General features: G+C 38.5%; 1 protein-coding gene across 3 annotated transcripts in view; it reads left to right on the forward strand.

Annotated features, from left to right (window-relative positions):
- The window catches only part of COL19A1 (collagen type XIX alpha 1 chain), a 340,279-nt gene that overhangs the window by 107,599 nt on the left and 214,518 nt on the right, over window positions 1–18,162 (forward strand). For all 3 annotated transcript variants that reach the window (XM_029066938.1, XM_029066939.2, XM_029066941.2), the window contains exon 11: window positions 3,012–3,056. In XM_029066938.1, coding sequence (XP_028922771.1) covers window positions 3,012–3,056 — 45 coding nt within the window. The remainder of the gene's footprint in view (window positions 1–3,011; window positions 3,057–18,162) is intronic.

Consider the following 18,162-nt stretch of genomic DNA (forward strand, 5'->3'; position numbering starts at 1 on the left):
GCAATCTCGGTGTCATCCTTGACTCGTCCCTCTCATTCACCCCACACATCCTATCCGTTACCAACACCTGCCGGTTTCACCTCTACAATATCGCCAAGATCCGCCCTTTCCTCTCCACCCAAATGGCTACCTTACTATTACGGGCTCTCGTTATATCCCGGCTAGACTACTGTGTCAGCCTTCTCTCTGACCTCCCTTCCTCCTCTCTCGCCCCGCTCCGGTCTATTCTTCACTCCGCTGCCCGGCTCATCTTCCTGCAGAAACGATCTGGGCATGTCACTCCCCTTCTTAAACAACTCCAGTGGTTGCCTATCGACCTCCGCTCCAAACAAAAACTCCTCACTCTAGGCTTCAAGGCTCTCCATCACCTTGCCCCTTCCTACCTCTCCTCCCTTCTCTCTTTCTACTGCCCACCCCACACGCTCCGCTCCTCTGCCACCCACCTCCTCGCCGTCCCTCGGTCTCGCCTATCCCGCCGTCGACCCCTGGGTCACGTCCTCCCGCGGTCCTGGAATGCCCTCCCTCCTCACCTCCGCCAAACTGATTCTCTTTCCCTCTTCAAAACCTTACTTAAAAATCACCTCCTCCAAGAGGCGTTCCCAGACTGAGCTCCTCTTCCCCCTCTACTCCCTCTGCCATCCCCCCTTTACCTCTCCGCAGCTAAAGCCTCATTTTCCCCTTTTCCCTCTGCTCCTCCACCTCTCCCTTCCCATCCCCACAGCACTGTACTCGTCCGCTCAACTGTATATATTTTCGTTACCCTATTTATTTTGTTAATGAATTGTACATCGCCTTGATTCTATTTAGTTGCCATTGTTTTTACGAGATGTTCTTCCCCTTGACGCTGTTTAGTGCCATTGTTCTTGTCTGTCCGTCTCCCCCGATTAGACTGTAAGCCCGTCAAACGGCAGGGACTGTCTCTATCTGTTGCCGACTTGTTCATCCCAAGCGCTTAGTACAGTGCTCTGCACATAGTAAGCGCTCAATAAATACTATTGAATGAATAATTTATTTATTCACTTACATTAATGTCTGTCTCCCCTTCTAGACTGTAAGCTCATTATGGACAGGGAATATGTCTTTATTGTTATATTGTAATCTCACAAGTGCTTAGTACAGTGCTTTGCACACAGTAAGCACTCAATAAATGCAATTGAATGAATGAATCTACCCTTCCACTGTTCATTATAGACATATGGCCTTTCTACTACTAAACCAACACTGAATATGGACTTTGCACTGCATATGGAGTAGTGACTGCATGTGAGTGTGATACCTAACTGTTGAAATCAGCCCCATTGCACTTTTCCTGTGCAACTGGTGAAGCAGCACAAAATGCAATTTTCTGGGCAGCATAGATGTTTTTGAAGCCAGTGGAAGCGGAGTGAAAGACATGCTAAATCACATAAAAGCAACTAGAGAACTAGTACAAAAGTGACAGGCCCAGGAGCAGACATTGCTAATGCATTTTTGTCCATGAAGGATGAGTGGGATTAATATCTAAAGCCACTAACATTCAGGAAAACTGTTTTCAGCATTCTAAAATATGGTAGTCAAAGTAACAGTCACTTTATCCACAGTCAAATGCCAATACTACTATTTAAGCTACCCAACATCAGTGAAGACAGTGTTGGTGTAATATCTACCAATAAATGGTATTGATTGAGCACTTTACTGTGTCATAAGTGCTTTGGAAAATACAATGTAATAGGACTGGTAGAGATGATCCCTTCCCTCACAGAGCTTACAGTCTAGTGGAGGAGACAGACATTAAAATACATTTCAGTGTGACAACCCACCAACACCTAAATCTACTGCCTCTAACATTAGTGAGCTTCATGAATCTCAGATAAAAGGTGCTATTGAAAATGGGACTCATTAAAGGAATCCTGGAATAATTCACATTTTGATTTTTCAGTCAAACAAACATCACTCAGTGTGAGTAGTACTTATAAAAATGGGTAAAGTGGCTGAAATATCAGGGATCTGAATGTCTTTAGTGTAGTTTTGGATGGAATCATTCACTGATAGAGCATATGCTGCATCTGGGAGTCAAGTTCCATGCCAGGAGATTTGTGCAGATTGATCTGTTGGGAAATAACTTCAGACTTTTCTGCAGCTGTTTGTGGTGGCTGCATCATGCTTACAGTGTGGCTGATGTGCCGAAGGCATTTAGCAGCTTAGATGTCAGCTTGAATCAAGTGGCTAAGTTAAACCGTGGTCCTGGATTAAAAAGTAGATGATTGAGTCTTTCATATAACATGCCCCAAATTTCAACCTATCATATAGGCAAGATATAAGAGAAGCCTTTTTGTAACACTCTAGAAATGTCCCCAAAAAGCAGGGATTGCCTACCTGTGCTACAGTTTAATGGCTCTATATTCCCAAAGGCACTAGAGCAGAAATGGAAGGGAGAAACCTTTCCCTTTCCTCTAGTGCATTAGAATTGTGACAGGTGGAGTAGGAAGGGACAGAGGGCAAGCAGCCTTGTAGGATTACAGAATGCTTGGTCTATGATTCATAGAAGGCCTAAGCGAGAAATGGATCTTGCATCTTTTACTAAAAATTTCGATATGGAGACAGAGTGGGAGGGCACTCTCAAGGAAAGATGACTCCACAACTTAGAAGGCTCTTTCTATAGTATGAACCAGCTGTTGGACTCTTACTAAGTTGTCAGGATAGAGTGTGAGGTTATTGATAAATGGTTCCATTGGTATTCAAGCCTATCCCATTCACCATGTTAAAATTGGGTGGAGTGCTCATTCTAACTAGCTTTATACCACTCTAGCAAATTACTTATCATCTTGGAGAATTATTTTCTTAATAAAGAATACAACCTATTTAATTTGAAAACCATATCTTAAGATGCATGACTGTGTTTTTATTCATTGATTAATCAAATAAATAATACTTTCTCAATTTTAATATCTGATATTAAAAATAGTTTCTTTTGTACTGAACATAGATAAAACATATATACTGTTATTAACACCATAATTTCTTCACAACAGGGAGAACGTGGCCCTGAAGGAAGCAAAGGAGAAGTTGGTGAAAAGGTATTCTATTTTATATCACTTAAAATCTGAATATTATAAAAGCACACAAATATTTAATTTGTATTTTATATCCCAGCAATTTTGCTTGTTTCTCTTATTCAGTGGAATCATTAAATGAATCACCTGTATGACAGATCCCTTAAATTGTCCTAAATCTGTCAACAAACAAATTATCTGGATAATTGTGATATGAAAATAGATTTTTGGTTTGAATTATTGAGATAGGTCAAGAAAACAATACATCTGCCTGAATTACCTTGATAATTCAGGTCAAAGCATATTTTGTACTATCTAAATTATCTAGGCAATTTGTTTGTGAAAACTAAGCCTTTAGGCAGTTTGTTATATGACCTCCATATGGAAAATTGTACTTCTGTATTTAAATATGGTACCACTGACAATGAAGTTTATCTATGGTTGCTAGTGTGGCTAAAAAGTTTAATGTGGGTCTGAAAACCCCTACCATACCATTTACTCAAATAGTTGTGCTCTCTGTGTGCTGGATGCTATTTATATTTGACCTGATTTTATATTGGCATTGCCATTCTGGATTTAATTCTTAATTAAATTTTCCTCCAGAACAATTTATGTATCCATTAAAAATAAATGTTCAACCAAATCATAGAGTCAATATTTGAGCTAATGTAGGGAATCCAACAATATGAATAAGTAGTGCCTAGGCTACTTAAAGCCTCATTTTAAGGATTGGTTTAAGTGGTTTACCTTTCTATGAACTAGAAGTAACAAAATGGGTAGATTTGAGATTTTCCTTTTCAGCTTTCTTTCATTCAAATCTCCTGGTAGTGCTAATGTATAGGAAACATTTTACAGGTAGGAAACAGGAAAGATGGCCTGTTTTAATAGAACTGGAAAAGGTAAGAGGTACAGAAAAGGTACAGGGAATAGTGAAGGTTCTGAAGGAGATAGGCAGAAATCAATCAGTGGTATTTATAGAGCACTTACTTACTTTGTGCAGAACAATGAACTAAACACTTGGGAGACTACAATACAACAGAGTAGATGCATTCCCTGCTCCCAACAAGCTTAAGTCTAGAGAGGGAGGCAAACGTTAATTTTAATAAATAATTTACAATTATGTACGGAAGCGCTGAGGAGCTGATAATGCGATGATGGAAAGGGCCCAAAGAGCACAGATCCTAAAATGATTAAGACTCTTCATAAAAAGATAAAGGCAAATAAGGGGCATGATTGAAGTCTACAAAATGATAAATGAGGTGAATTATAAGGAACTGGACAGGGTGAATATGTAATTGTAGTTCAACAGTTCCACAAAACTAGCTCGAGGAGACACCCATTGAAACTTGAAGGTAAGAATCATATTTAATTTACCACCTGAAATAGTATAGGTTCAAAACATTAGGAATTCAAGAAGGATTTTAGTATTTTATGGACAAGCGGTACAGAGTGGGAAGGATAGCATCCCTTTTGACTTTAAGCACCCTGTGGGCTGGGAACATGTCTATCAAATCTGTAACATTGTACTCTCACAAGTGCTTAGTACAGTGCATAGCAAACAGTAAGCACTCAATCAGTTCCATTACTGATTGATATAGAGATAAAAGTTAGGGTTCCTAGATGTTGCTAACAACATGACAATGAACCAGAGGCAACAGCAAATGTTCTGGTTTGGGTTATCATGGTGATAACAATGGAAACTCCAGTTGACAGCAAAACCTTGAGCAACAGCAGCAGCCAGAAGCCATTAACCTGCAGGTGAATTAAGTAGAAAAGACCATAGCTCCCTGGCTTTACTCTTTCTTTTGGTCTCTCCCATCCACTGAAAAAAGCTGCCTAGCGGTTTCGTGCTAGGTGCAAAAAATGGAATCTGAGCTTTGCTATCGAAGTTTCTTCCTTCCTCCTGTATGTTTTTTCTCATTTCTGTAATAAACTTATTGTGGGTTCGTGACATGTCTACCAACTTTGTTATATTGTACTCCCTCCAGCACTTTCTGTAAGTGCTCCATGAATACGGTTGAATGATTGGTTCTGTGATGTGTATGTTTGTATCCGTGTCTAGATGAGTAGGGAAATATTCAGACTGTAAGCTTGTTGAAGGCAGGTAATATCTCTACCAACTCTGTTATATTATACTCTCCCAAGTGCTCTGCATGCAGTAAGTGTTCAATAAATGTGATTGATTGATTGATTGCATGTGTGTTTAGCTGCCTGAGAGTCTGTTTATGAGTGTCTGGCTATCCCTGTTTCTGTCTCTCACTGCTTGGTTGCCTCTGCTTCTTTATCTATCTTCTTCTCCCTGTCTGACTTTTTCTTCTGTCTTTGTCTCTTTCTTTTCCTTCCTCTCCCTAACCCCAAAATATCCTTGGACCATTGGTCTCATTCTCTGGGAGCACTGCCTCCTGGTTATAGTAAAGAAGAAACAGGAAAGAGAATGAATGGGTCATTTACAAATTAGTTAATTTACCCTGATTGAGCAATAATTATATATTTTATTTTCATGATATCTCTCAGCTATTTGCTTCTAAAGTAGGTGTTGTGTAGTGCCTGAGCATGTATTATAATTACAAGGCAAGTAAATTGTGCTCTCTGTGCTGAAGGGCATGCCACATGATAATTACTTTGAGATTTATGAGGAAAAATAAACACATCTTGGAGAAAATGCAATTACTGCATAATAAATACCTTATACAAGAGAATAAATTGGGAATTATTTAATGAGACCTGTTTAAAATGATCTAAGTTTAAGAATGAATCGCTTTTTCATTTCCTACAAGATCAATACTAAATTTGGCAGGCTTTCATCAGAATGTCACCATTATTATTGTATTCTCCTGATTTTTCAATATTTATCTATAAAATAAATATAACCAGGAATTTAAAGCATCACCAAATCATTTAACCCAAATTAGAATTAGACAATTATCCTTCATGCAAGAGGAAATGTTTTTATATTATTCATTCATTCATTCAGTCATATTTATTGAGAACTTACTGTGTGCAGAGCACTGTACTAAGAGTTTGGAAAGTACAATTCAGCAACAGATAGAGACAATCCCTACCCAACAGTGGGCTCACAGTCTAGAAGGGGGAGACAGACAACAAAACAAAACAAATAGACAGGCATCAATGCTATCAAAATAGACAAATAGAATTATAGATATATAAAATAGAGTAATAAATATGTACAAATATACGTAATATATATACATATATATTTCTATATATATATATATATATACAATGCTGGGAGGAGGGGAAGCGATTAGAGGAAAGTGAGGAAGTAGGGGTGATGGGGAGGGGAGGAGGAGCAGAGGAAAAGGGGAGGGGCTCAGTCTGGGAAGGCCTCCTTGAGGCAGTGAGCTTTGAAAGGGGGAAGTGAGGTAGTGTGGCAGATATGAGGAGGGAGGGCAATCCAGGACAGGGGTCGACAGTGGGACAGGTAAGAACGAGGCACAGTGAGGAGGTTAAAGGCAGAGGAGCGGAGTGTGTGGGTTGGGCTGTAGAAGGAGAGAAGGGAGGTGAGATAAGAGGGGACAAGATGATGGAGAGCTTTGAAGCCAATAATGAGGAGTTTTTGCTTCATGCAAAGGTTGATAGGCAACCAATGGAGATTTTTGAGATGGGGAGTGACATGTCCAGAGCGTTTCTGCAGAAAGATAATCCGGGCAGCAGAGTGAAGTATAAACTGAAGCAAGGAGAGAAAGGAGGATGGGAGATTAGAAAGGAAGCTGATGGACTAATCCAGTCGGGATAATCCAGTTGGGATATGATGAGAGATTGTACCAGCAAGATAGCAGTGTGGATGGAGAGGAAAGGGCGGGTTTCTCTCTTATTTTACAGGCGTACTATTTACAACCAGCTCATAATAAGATATTTACATTCATAAAGCATTCTTTTTCAATTACAAGATACCACCGGTAATGAAATTTACCTATGAGTGCAAGTGTGACAGAAAATGCTAATGTGGGACATGCAGTCCCAGCCATATTGTGCATGCAAAATCAAATCAAAATAGATTCTCTGAGTTTCATGAGCATTTGATTCCAGTGGAAAAATAGCCTCCTCATGATATGGGTTGTAGAAAATCATTCAAAATAGCTTGAGTTTACAGATTTTCCTCTTAGTTTTCCCATTTATTTTCATGACTGATAAATAACATAGGTGAAATTACATTAGATGCAGCAACCTGTCAGCTTTACTGCAAGAAAAAAATGCTTATGGGGAAAATTTGGAAAGCTTCAGAAGGAAATGAGGCATCAAAGATTCACAACACTACCTTTGAAGGAGTACAGTAATTCCAGCAATGTTTTGTCAAATGCAAGTTTGCTGCCAAAACTTCTGGTAGAGAAATTATATAAAGATGAAAGGAATGGCCCTAGGTAGATGGGTGTTCCTCATTGCTTAATTGTATAAAATACCTCATTTTTACACGTGGACTAGAAATAACATATCCTGATCTATAGTCAGTATACTCTTCCAAAAAGATTTATTTCCTCCACCCCAATTTACCAGAAAGCAAAGCAGCCTAGTGGAATGAATGGGAGTCAGGGCACTTACCTTCTAGTCCTGTCTTCTGTCACTTGCCTGCTACATAACTGGGAAAAAGTGACTTTACTTTTCTGGACCTGAATTTCCTCATCTTCAAAAGAAAAATTAAATACCTTCTTAGATATGAGTTCTTTGTGGAATAGGGATCGTGTCCCCTATCTGTTTACTTTATATTCTAGCACAGTTCTTGGTTCACAGTATATGCTTAATAAATACTGTTACTAATATTAACATCATTATTATTAATAATATTATAATACTACAGCAATATTGTAATACAAGTATTTTATTATTAATTCCCATTAATTGATGGCTCCTTCCCTTTTGCTTTCAAACATGTGGGTTCATATGCCTAAAAAAGTTAAAAAACTTTCTGTCAGCCCCACTGCACCATCTGGTTATTGCATTGTTTCCCTCATACTATTCCTGACAAAGATCCTCAAGTGAGTTGCTTACAACTGCCACCTCCACTTCCTCTCCTCCAATTCTGTCCTTGAGGCTCCACAATCCAGCTTCTGCTTTTTCCAAGGACACAAATGGCATCTTTCTCTGAATATAATAGACACTATTTTGTCCTAATCTTCCGTGACATCTCAGATACTTTTAATAGTGTGTAACATCCACTTCTCAGAGAAAAAATATCTAACCTTAGTTTCACTGACAATGTCTTCTTGATTTCCTCCTAATTCCTTAGCTGCCCCTTTCTTGGTCTCTTTCAAAGCACTGGGATGGGTATAGGAAAATCGGGCTGGACACAGTCCCTGTCCCACATGGGGCTCACAGTCTCAATCCCCATTTTACAGATGAAGTAACTGAGGCACAGAGAAGTGAAGTGAGTTGCCCAAGGTCACACAGCAGACATGTGGCAGAGCCAGGATTAGAAACCATGACCTTCTGACTCCCAAGCCTGTCCTTCTATCCACTAAACCTTGCTACTCAGTTTGCTTCCCAAATCAATTTTCTAAAACATGGCTTCGTGCCTGTCTCCCCACTCGTCAAAAAACTCCAGTGATTACCTCGTCCTCTGCATTAAGCCTAGACCATAAGCTCATCTCTAATAATAATAATAATGTTATTTGTTATGTACTTACTATGTGCCAAACACTGTTCTAAGCCCTGGGGTAGATACCAGTTAATCACATTGGACACAGTCCCTGTCCCACAAGCGCTGAACGAGGAAGAATGAAAGAGACATTTAGTGATGCTGTGAATGGGCAGCGAATGTGTCTGTATGGTATATTGTTGTATTGTACTCTCCCAAGAGTACACTGCCTTACACACAGTAAAACTCATCTTTAGACTGTAAACTTGTCGCAAGATGTAAGCTCGTGTGGCCAGGGAATGTCTGTTATATTGTTGCACTATACTCTCCAAAGTGCTTAGAACAGTGCTCTACACACAGTAAGCACTAAAAAATATGATTGATTTATTGAAATATGATTGATTGATTGATTGACAGATCAAGCAGAAACCTCAGATAATTGACTCTAAGGTGCTCACTCTGCTCTCTACTTAATCTCACTCATCTCTCACTACACCCCAACCACACACTCTGCTCCTCACAAGGCAAATTATTCACTGTGCCTTGTTCTTGTCTCACTGCTGACCTCTGCTCACACCCTTCTTATTCCTGAAACTCCCTACCCCTTCACATGGGGGCCACCATTGAGCTCCCTTTCTTCAGGGACCTTCTGAAAGCATATCTTCTCCACAAGGCCTTTCCTGATTAATCTCTTATTTCCCCACCCTATCCCCACATTACTGCCACTTCACTTCCACATCACCAAGCACTTGCATATTCAATGCCTTCCTTGCCCTTCCATAGCACTTAGGTCCATATCTTCAAACTCTGTGGCTTCCTTCTATCTGTAACTCATTTTAGTGTGTCTCCCCTACTAGTTTGAAGCTCCTTGAATCCAAATATCATGTCTACTAAGTCTATTGTCTAAGTCTATTCTTCCAAAAGCTTTTTACAGTGCTCTGCTCAGAGTAAGGACTTAATAAACACTACTGATAGATTTTTACTCTTTTGGAAGTTTCTTTAGGAAAGTGGCACATTTTTCACTTCTATATCTTTTGACTTATCTATCCTTTCAGGAATACTTACTCCTCAAGATCTAGAAAGTCTGAGAATTTCCAGTAGTAGTAATGATATTAAAGTTATTGGGATAATACAAGTAATGTATTAATAATGATAATGATAATGATAAATAGAGAAATAGATAACACAAGGTGCTAAGCTTTTGTTCAAATGACACACAAGCTTCATCTGGAAAGTCAGGCTTAATGATTGTGCCTTAGAGAAACTTCTTTAAGGGCTAGCAGAATTTATGCAGAAACAATTTAAAATTGCCTACGTAAAACTAAAAGCTAATAGCTGTAATACTAGAAAAAATGTGGAAGGGAGGAAATGGAACCATGTTTTTAAAGAATTGTTTCTCAAGTTTAATCATTTATTTTGCTCTGAAAAACCATAGTTCATTTCATGGTTAGTCATTCTCCAGAAACACAAGATTTACTCATTTTCTAAGAATTACTCTGATAGCTGTTTCTTGACCCTCTCAAGAGTTATGAATGAATTTTGTTTGTCCGGAGGGACGAAACTACAGCTGCTCCTGCCACTCCTGAAAATGTCCTCCTCCCCTGTTTGAAATACAGTGGCTTTTTGTTTATTTTAAGACTGACATTTTAAATCACACGGCCATTTGTAGTAATGACTCTGTGTTGTGAAACTTGATGAGTCACCTACTGTGTCATTTCGCCATCCCAGGCACCAAAAGGATCAGCTCTCAGTATTAAATGTAATGCTACTTGAGTTATTGGAAGAAGAACAATCCCGTCGAGAATCTCTAATGAACGTTAATGCATCAGGAGGTGGTCATAGCATTCAGAATCCTGGCATTCTTCTCAGCTATGAGTTTTATTTCAGCTCGACCAATCTGGTAGCTATTCTCATAGTCTCTAACTCTTCAGTCTTGGCAACCATTAAACTATCCTATCCTTTAGAACGGAGCAAAATAATGCGTTACATATTCACCTGCCCACTAAATCATCCTCTAAAAGATTGGTTTTATAAAAGTTTAAATTGTTATCAATCAATTGCATTTATTAAGCTCTTACTGAGTATAGACCACTGTACTGAGAGGAGCTCAGGAGAGTACAGTAAAACAAGAGTTGGTACACACATTCCCTGCACATAATGAATGCTTTCAGAGATTCTAGTAGGTCTGTCAATAAATCAGATCAATCAATCAGTCATATATGTTAAGCACTTGTCATGTGCAGAGCACTCTACTAAACACTTGGGAGAGCAAAATATAATGGAATTTGTAGACATGTTCTCTGCCCACAAGGAGCTTTTAGTCCAGAGAGAGGACAGAAACCAAAATAAATTACAGATATGTACATAAATGCTGTATGGCTCAGGGTGGGGTGAACAAAGGATAAAAATCCAAGTGCATTGGTAATTCAGAAGGTAGAGGGAGTAGGGAAAATGAAGGGTTAGTTGGGGAAGACCTCTTGGAAATGTGATGATTTTTATGGGGCTTAGAAGGTGGGGATAGTGGTGATCTCTGGGACATAATTGGGAGGGAATCCCAGGCCAGAGGTAGGATAGGGGTGAGAGGTCAGAGGTGAGATTGACAAGATTAAAGTACATTGAGTAGGTTGGCATTAGAGAAGCATAGGTTGCTGGGTTGCAGTAAGAAATCAGCAAGGTGAGTTAGGAGGGGGCAAGGGGATTGAATTCATTTAAATCCATTTGTAAGGAGTTTCTGTTTGATGTGGAGTTGGATGGGCAAGCACTGGGGGCTCTTGGCAATGGGGAAACATGGAATTAATTTTTTTATTAAAGTGATCTGGGCAGCAGAGTTAAGTATGGACTGCCAATGGGAGAGACAGCAGTCAGGGAGGTCAACAAGAAGGCTGATGCAGTAGTCAAGACAGGATACGATAAGTCCTTGGATCAGAATAGTAGCAGTTTGGATGGAGTAGAAAAGGAGACATTTAGTGATGTTGTGAAGGCTGAACCAACAGGATTTGGTGACAGATTGAATAGGAGAGTTGAATGAAAGAGATAAATTGAGGATATTGCCAAGGTTACAGGATTGTGAGACAGAGAATGGTGATGGGAAAGTCAGGATAAGGACAGAGTTTGGCTGTAAAGATGAAGAGTTCTGTTTTGGACACATTAAATTTGAAGTATTGGCAGGACATCCAAGTAGAGATATCCTGAAAACAGGAGGAAATATGAAACTGCAGAGAAGGAGAAAGACTAGGGCTGGAGATGGAGGAATCATCTGCAGGTTTGTTGCTAATTGATGCCAGGTGCAAACCAGTTAGATGAAAACAGATAATTTAAAATACTCAATGGCAATAATTAGGCTAAAATATGTAAGTGCCTTTAAGCATGCAGATGTAAACTTTGTGTCCCCAGAATACTGCAATATTGAACGTCTATTGAATCTGCTTTTGAATTGCAATATCACATAGTAGGATTTGGGCTAAAATTTGTTCTTGGCTTTCAAATGTCTCAAATGTCTTGACTCAACCCATCAAATTAAGTAATATGAATTACAAACAAAGTAGGGATATGTAGCTCTTTGTTGGAAAAAGAGCTTCTTTCAATCATTATTATTTGTTGAGAATTTACCGTGTGCAGACCAGTGTACTAAGTGCTTCGGAAAGTGAACTATAATAGAACTGGTAGTTACGTTCCCTGTCCACAATGAGCTTAAGGTCTTGAGAGTTGGTGTATTACTTCCTGTCATTTTCTATGTTGAAATTTTCAACATAGAATTGAAATTCTCTCTACTAGGTAAGGGAGCAGGCACTGAAACTCGAAAGAGGAAGGTTCAAAAGAAAATAATTCTTTATGGAGTGAGTGGGAAACATATTAGCTTAATTATTACTGGAATCATATTAAACTCATTATCACTAGAAGTTCCCCAGACCAAATATTATCAGAAGACTTATGGAAGAGAGGTCGAAATTGGGTTATATGTGGAAAAGTCAGAAAGGTAGAACAAAAATTAGTGTAATTAGATAGCATATCCATGACCTGAGGATAAACCTTCAAGAGATCCTTTTGGAAACAGCATCATTGGAAAAAGAGATCGTTGGAAAAGGAGATCACTGTTGGAAGTAGAATACTGGCAGGAATGCACCATTGGCCTGATCCAGTCATGACCTTCCTTTTGTTTTATGTCATCAATCAATCAATCAATGGTATTTATTAAATGCTTACCATGTGCAGAGCACTGTACTAAGTGCTGGGGAGAGTACAATGCAACAGAGTTAGCAGATACATTCCCTGCACACAGTGAACTTACAGTCTAGAGGGTGAGACAGACATTAATATGAATATGTAATTTATAATATATAATTAAAAGATATGTACTTAAGTGATGTTCTAGCTCAGTATTTTATATGCCAGGCCCAAGAAAACAAAACAGTGTTTGTTTCCTCTGATAATATACGTCACTGTGCGACTGAAGATTTATTGGGGTACATTGGCTGAACTATTATGAAGTTTAATCATTCATTCATTTCCATTGCTATTCAAATGAATATTGAAGAATAGCAGCATTGACACATTTTCCAATACTCTGCTGCTGTTTGTTTTCAGCTTTAAAAGTTTATCCACTTCTGTGACAGTAACATGTAATCTTTAACTATAAAGCTATGATAATAAAGCTAATAATGTTAGGTTGATTTATTCTTGTTTTAATTTCATACTTATCACATACTTGTGATGAAGATTCGAAAGTCAAGATTTAAATTTTAGTGGTAGTACAGAAAATGTGATTTAAGGTAGTAAGTACATCTTAAAAAGATTGGCACCTAATATTGACTTTATCATCAAATCATGCCCATTCATTGAGAATCATGTCCATTCTTTAAGTTAGAATTGTTTATTACTTAAGACAAGAATCTCAGCTTCTGCTAAAACTGCTTAATGTGATTATCTGTAGCTACTCCAGTGCTTAGTCCAATAAATATGTCTTCACTTAGGAAGTTCTTAAAAATACAATAATAATGATAAACTGAACTTTTAAAAAATGTAAAAACTTATTGAGTTTACAATTAATTGTCATCATTTCTATTTTGCTAACAATGTAGAGCATTTAGGATAAGAAATAAGGAAGCAGGGGTGGCTTCAAAATCAATCATTCAACATTTGGCTAAAAGTGAAGGAAGGGGACTAAATCAAATCCTATCTATTCCTATTTACCATGTTGTTTGAACCATTATCTTATCATGAATCATTCAGGCAGTAACTAGATTCTGCCAATATAGGGATTTGAAATGAATCGTCAAATCAAGGCACTTTAGGAGAAATGAATTACTAGCAATGTATGGAACATTTGCTAACACTTTAGTTTTAGGATATGTTTAATGGTACCTTTCTCTGAAAAGTAATTCCTTAAGCTTTGGAAATAAAAGCTTAGGTATTGCCACTGTGTTTCATTCCTTTCTTGACTACATTATGTGTTTTACTGCTTAATTATTTTTTATAAGAAAAGTGAAAGGAATTAGGTAGATATACCTTTTACAACTTTTTATTCATATTAATTCCCACTTTATTCAATCCAACTTATATCGTAACTGAAAATGTGCTGGATGGCTTTATCATAGCCCCACGGTACTACTGAACCTTCTTTAAACTATATTCAGAAGAGTTTTCATTTTTTATTTTCAAGATTATTTCCTTCATGGCGTATGTCTAGATGATGTCTTTCCTAAGAAAATCTCACATTTTTAATCAAGATGGGGGAAATTCATTGGGATCATTAAACTAGGAGAAATGCAGTACAGATAGCATGGGTTTATGTGCTCAATTGTGCTTTTAAACCCTTTTCAGTAGCTTTTTCATCTAGCTTAAGAAATGGATGGAATTATAATCGTTGGATGATGCCAGTAAACACTGAAAGCCATTTAAAGGATTTTGCAGGGGAAATATACAGGGTGATTACCTGCGGGATTCTGAACTATTGTTACCTTTTAAAAATCAATCCTTGCCAGCACTGAGAATGTCCTATATTCCTTCCAGACTAGCATCCTGTAACACTTCCTCTTTTTTCTCCTTTTTCCATGTACTTCAGCTTGATCTTTGAGTAGCTGTATTAACCGTTCTCTGAGTCTTATTGCATTTAGTGAAGTGACTAGTTTTTTTTTTTTCCTTTGGTTCTCTTTTTTTCTTCTTCTTTCTTTTTTCTTTCATCCTCCCTCCTTCCTCCCTCTCTCCCTTCCTTTCTTCCTTCCTCTCTCTTTCCTCTCTTTCCTCTCTCCATTTCCTTTCTTTCATTACAATGTTTCCTTTTCCATTTTATTATATTTTATTTTTATTTGTTCAGTTTATTTATTGAGCACCTACTGAGTGCAAAGCCCTGTAGTAAATCCTTGGGAAAGTACAATAGAGTTGTACAATATACAATCCCTTCTCTGTAAGTACAAATTTCTCTTACTCTAAATTTATAAGATGAGCCACTTCATTATTATTTATTACTGTGATTACCAGAGGGTCATCTAGAAGCCAAAAGTAGGGTGGGAGTTCACTGCGCTCTCACAATCTTGAAATCTAAGGCAGTTTAGGATTATCGTAGGACAGGGAGATTATTTTCAGAAAAGAAAAACCAATGCAAAAGAATAATGCTTTATGAGAAAAAACATTTGTGTTATAGGATTTCTTGGCAGTTACGTGTACCAAAAGATCTCTCTCAATTGTCTTATGCCTGGGCATTTATGGAACAAATATGAGATCAATCAATTATATTCATTGAGTGCTTACTTGGTGCCGAGTACTGTATTAAGCGCTTGGGAGAGTACAATATAACAGAGGTGGTAGACTCATCCCCTGCCCACAACAAGCTTACAGGCTAGACTATTGGACCCTGAATGAACACTTAAGGGATTAGTTTTGGTGGGGGTTATTTGCTTTTGAATGATATTTTTTGTGTTATTTTAAGCATTTACTATGTATCAACTTACTATGTATCAACTCTTCTAAGCACTTGGGTGCACAAGCAGCGTGGCTCAGTGGAAAGAGCATGGGCTTTGGAGTCAAGGCTCATGAGTTTGAATCCCAGCTCTGCTACTTGTCGGCTGTGTGACTGTGGGCAAGTCACTTAACTTCTCTGTGCCTCAGTTCCCTCATCTGTAAAATGGGGATTAAGACTGTGAGCCCCACGTGGGACAACCTGATTCCCCTATGTCTACCCCAGTGCTTAGAACAGTGCTCGGCACATAGTAAGCACTTAACAAATACCAACATTATTATTATTATTACAAGCTAGTCAGGCTGGACACAGTCCATATCCCACGTGAGGCTCACTGTCTTAATCCCCATTTTATAGATGAGATAACTGAGACCCAAAGAAGTTAAATGACTTTCCCAGTGGTCATAGAGAAGACATGTGGAAGAGCCAGAATTAGAATCCAGTTCCTCTAACTCTCAGGCCTGTGCTTTCTTCTACTAGATTATGCTGCTTGCTCCTTGTGTTATGTCTCCTACCCTGTACCCCATGGGAGACCCTCATAGGCCAGGAACAACCAGACTAGTTCTAGGGACCTGCCAGGGGCTTAGAGCCACCCCTAGATTCTTTGGGTAGCCCTTGAGTCCACTGACCCCATGCCACTTCTCTTGAGTTCCCCAAAGCATCCGAATTTCTGAAGCTGCTCCCTAGAATTGCCTTGGGACTTGGAGTAAAGCATGAAAGAGATCTACGGCCCACAGACTGGAAGCTTGGAGACTTTAGGTGATGCCCATGTTGCCACAGGTCAAGGAACCAAAGGGACATGATGCTTCCTAGGGAAGAAATGATATGGCAAACATATAGGTCCATGTATTCTATCCTTTGATATTTAGGCTCATTTTCTATGAAGTTCTGGGTTGGGAATAAAAAGGCTTTATTTTAACTTATTTTCTTTCTCCCATTTCTGCCTTTCTCTAATATCTCCCCCAGTTTCTTTTCTTCCCACCCACATTTACTTAGCTTTAATAATTTTGTAGCTTTAGGCTGATCAGCTTGTTACAACTTGGAAATACTTCTTAGAAACCCTTGGAGAAAGTTTCCTGGTATCAAAATCCCATTGCTTTTTGGAAAGCTCAAATTCCTCACTGCCAAGCTATTCATCAGAAAGATTGTCATTCCTCAGAAAGGTACCCCCTCTGCACACTTAAAGCTCTCGCTCTTTTGGCAGCCAGTTGGAGAGCTGCCAAGCCAAGAAACGCTCAGGCCAGCTATATGCTTAGTGTTCATTCAATAGGATTTAAGTTTCCCCATTTGCAGTTGGAATGCCTCATTGAAAAATTCATAAGGCTGCACGCATGGGTATGTAATGAAACATTAGTGTTCTGACACAATGACAAGCATGTGGTGCACTATCATCATAATGCTGACATTGTATTACATCAGCCTGAGATTATGTGGGGGGCACTGCTGGCAATATATACAAGTTGTATGTGCAGCTAGTAGAGCCAGGACTGTTCCTCAGACTAAATTGAAAGATTTGAGCCTGGGCAGCAGCCTTAGGTTAGAAGTTCCCAGGAAGATTATGAGAGGTCTGATGACAGGCTTGACACCTATGTCCACACAAATCTTTTAACTGTGGAATTGAAGATTCTTTATCAAAACATTAAATTATAAACCCCTATTAGAGGGATGTTAATCCTTGCAATTCCTATGTTTTCATCTCCCGTTCCTCCTCTCATTTATCTGTCAACACTGCTTTATTTTATTGCTTCAACAATCATCCTTGATTGCTGCTATTATTTTTGAGACCTGGGTTCTAATTACAGCTCTGTTCTGCTTTAGGAAAGTCACTAAACTTCTCTGGACCTCAATTTTCCTGTCAGGAAAATGGACATAAAAATACCTGCTTTTCCCTTTCTCACAAGGACATTGTGAGGATAAAATAAAAGTGTAGTGGAAGAGCGCTGGAAAAACAAAAGTACTATACAAAAATCAAGCTATTATTATTGTTTTAATTATATCTTCTTGTCATTAACATTTATACAAGTTTTCTTCCTAGACCTTAAGAAAGGGCTTTATTAGGAAAAAAAAAAGATGTGAATTCTTGATCCAGGAAATCCATCTGGTCAAGTTTAAGAATGCTCAGAAAACAAGATACATAATCTATTCTTTGCATGTCATCAGACCTGAATGCACCATATGAACTACTATATTCCTAGAAAATAACTTCCCATATAGTCTTTGCTTTATTAAGGCTACAACTTTATCAGAAAACAGCTACACAAATCCATAGTTTGTGTACATTCTGCATTCCGTATATAATCAATCAATACTGCTTATTGAGTGTCTACTGTGTGCAGTGTACTTATACTGATGCTAGGAAGAATACAATAAAGGCAGCAGATGCATTTCTGATCTCTGAATGCAGCTATTTCAGTTGGAAATCCTGGACTGAAGCACTCCTATTGATTGTATTTATTGAGTGCTTATTTTGTGCAGAGAATGGTAGTAAGCACTTGGGATAACACTTTATGTAAGTGTTAGGGTTGACAGTATATACTCTCTTCTGTGGCTGCTGCTGTTACTCTAGCCACCTTACTTCCCAG

The sequence above is a fragment of the Ornithorhynchus anatinus genome, chromosome 1 (assembly GCF_004115215.2).
Source record: "Ornithorhynchus anatinus isolate Pmale09 chromosome 1, mOrnAna1.pri.v4, whole genome shotgun sequence".
In the NCBI taxonomy this organism is placed as follows: Eukaryota; Metazoa; Chordata; class Mammalia; order Monotremata; family Ornithorhynchidae; genus Ornithorhynchus; species Ornithorhynchus anatinus.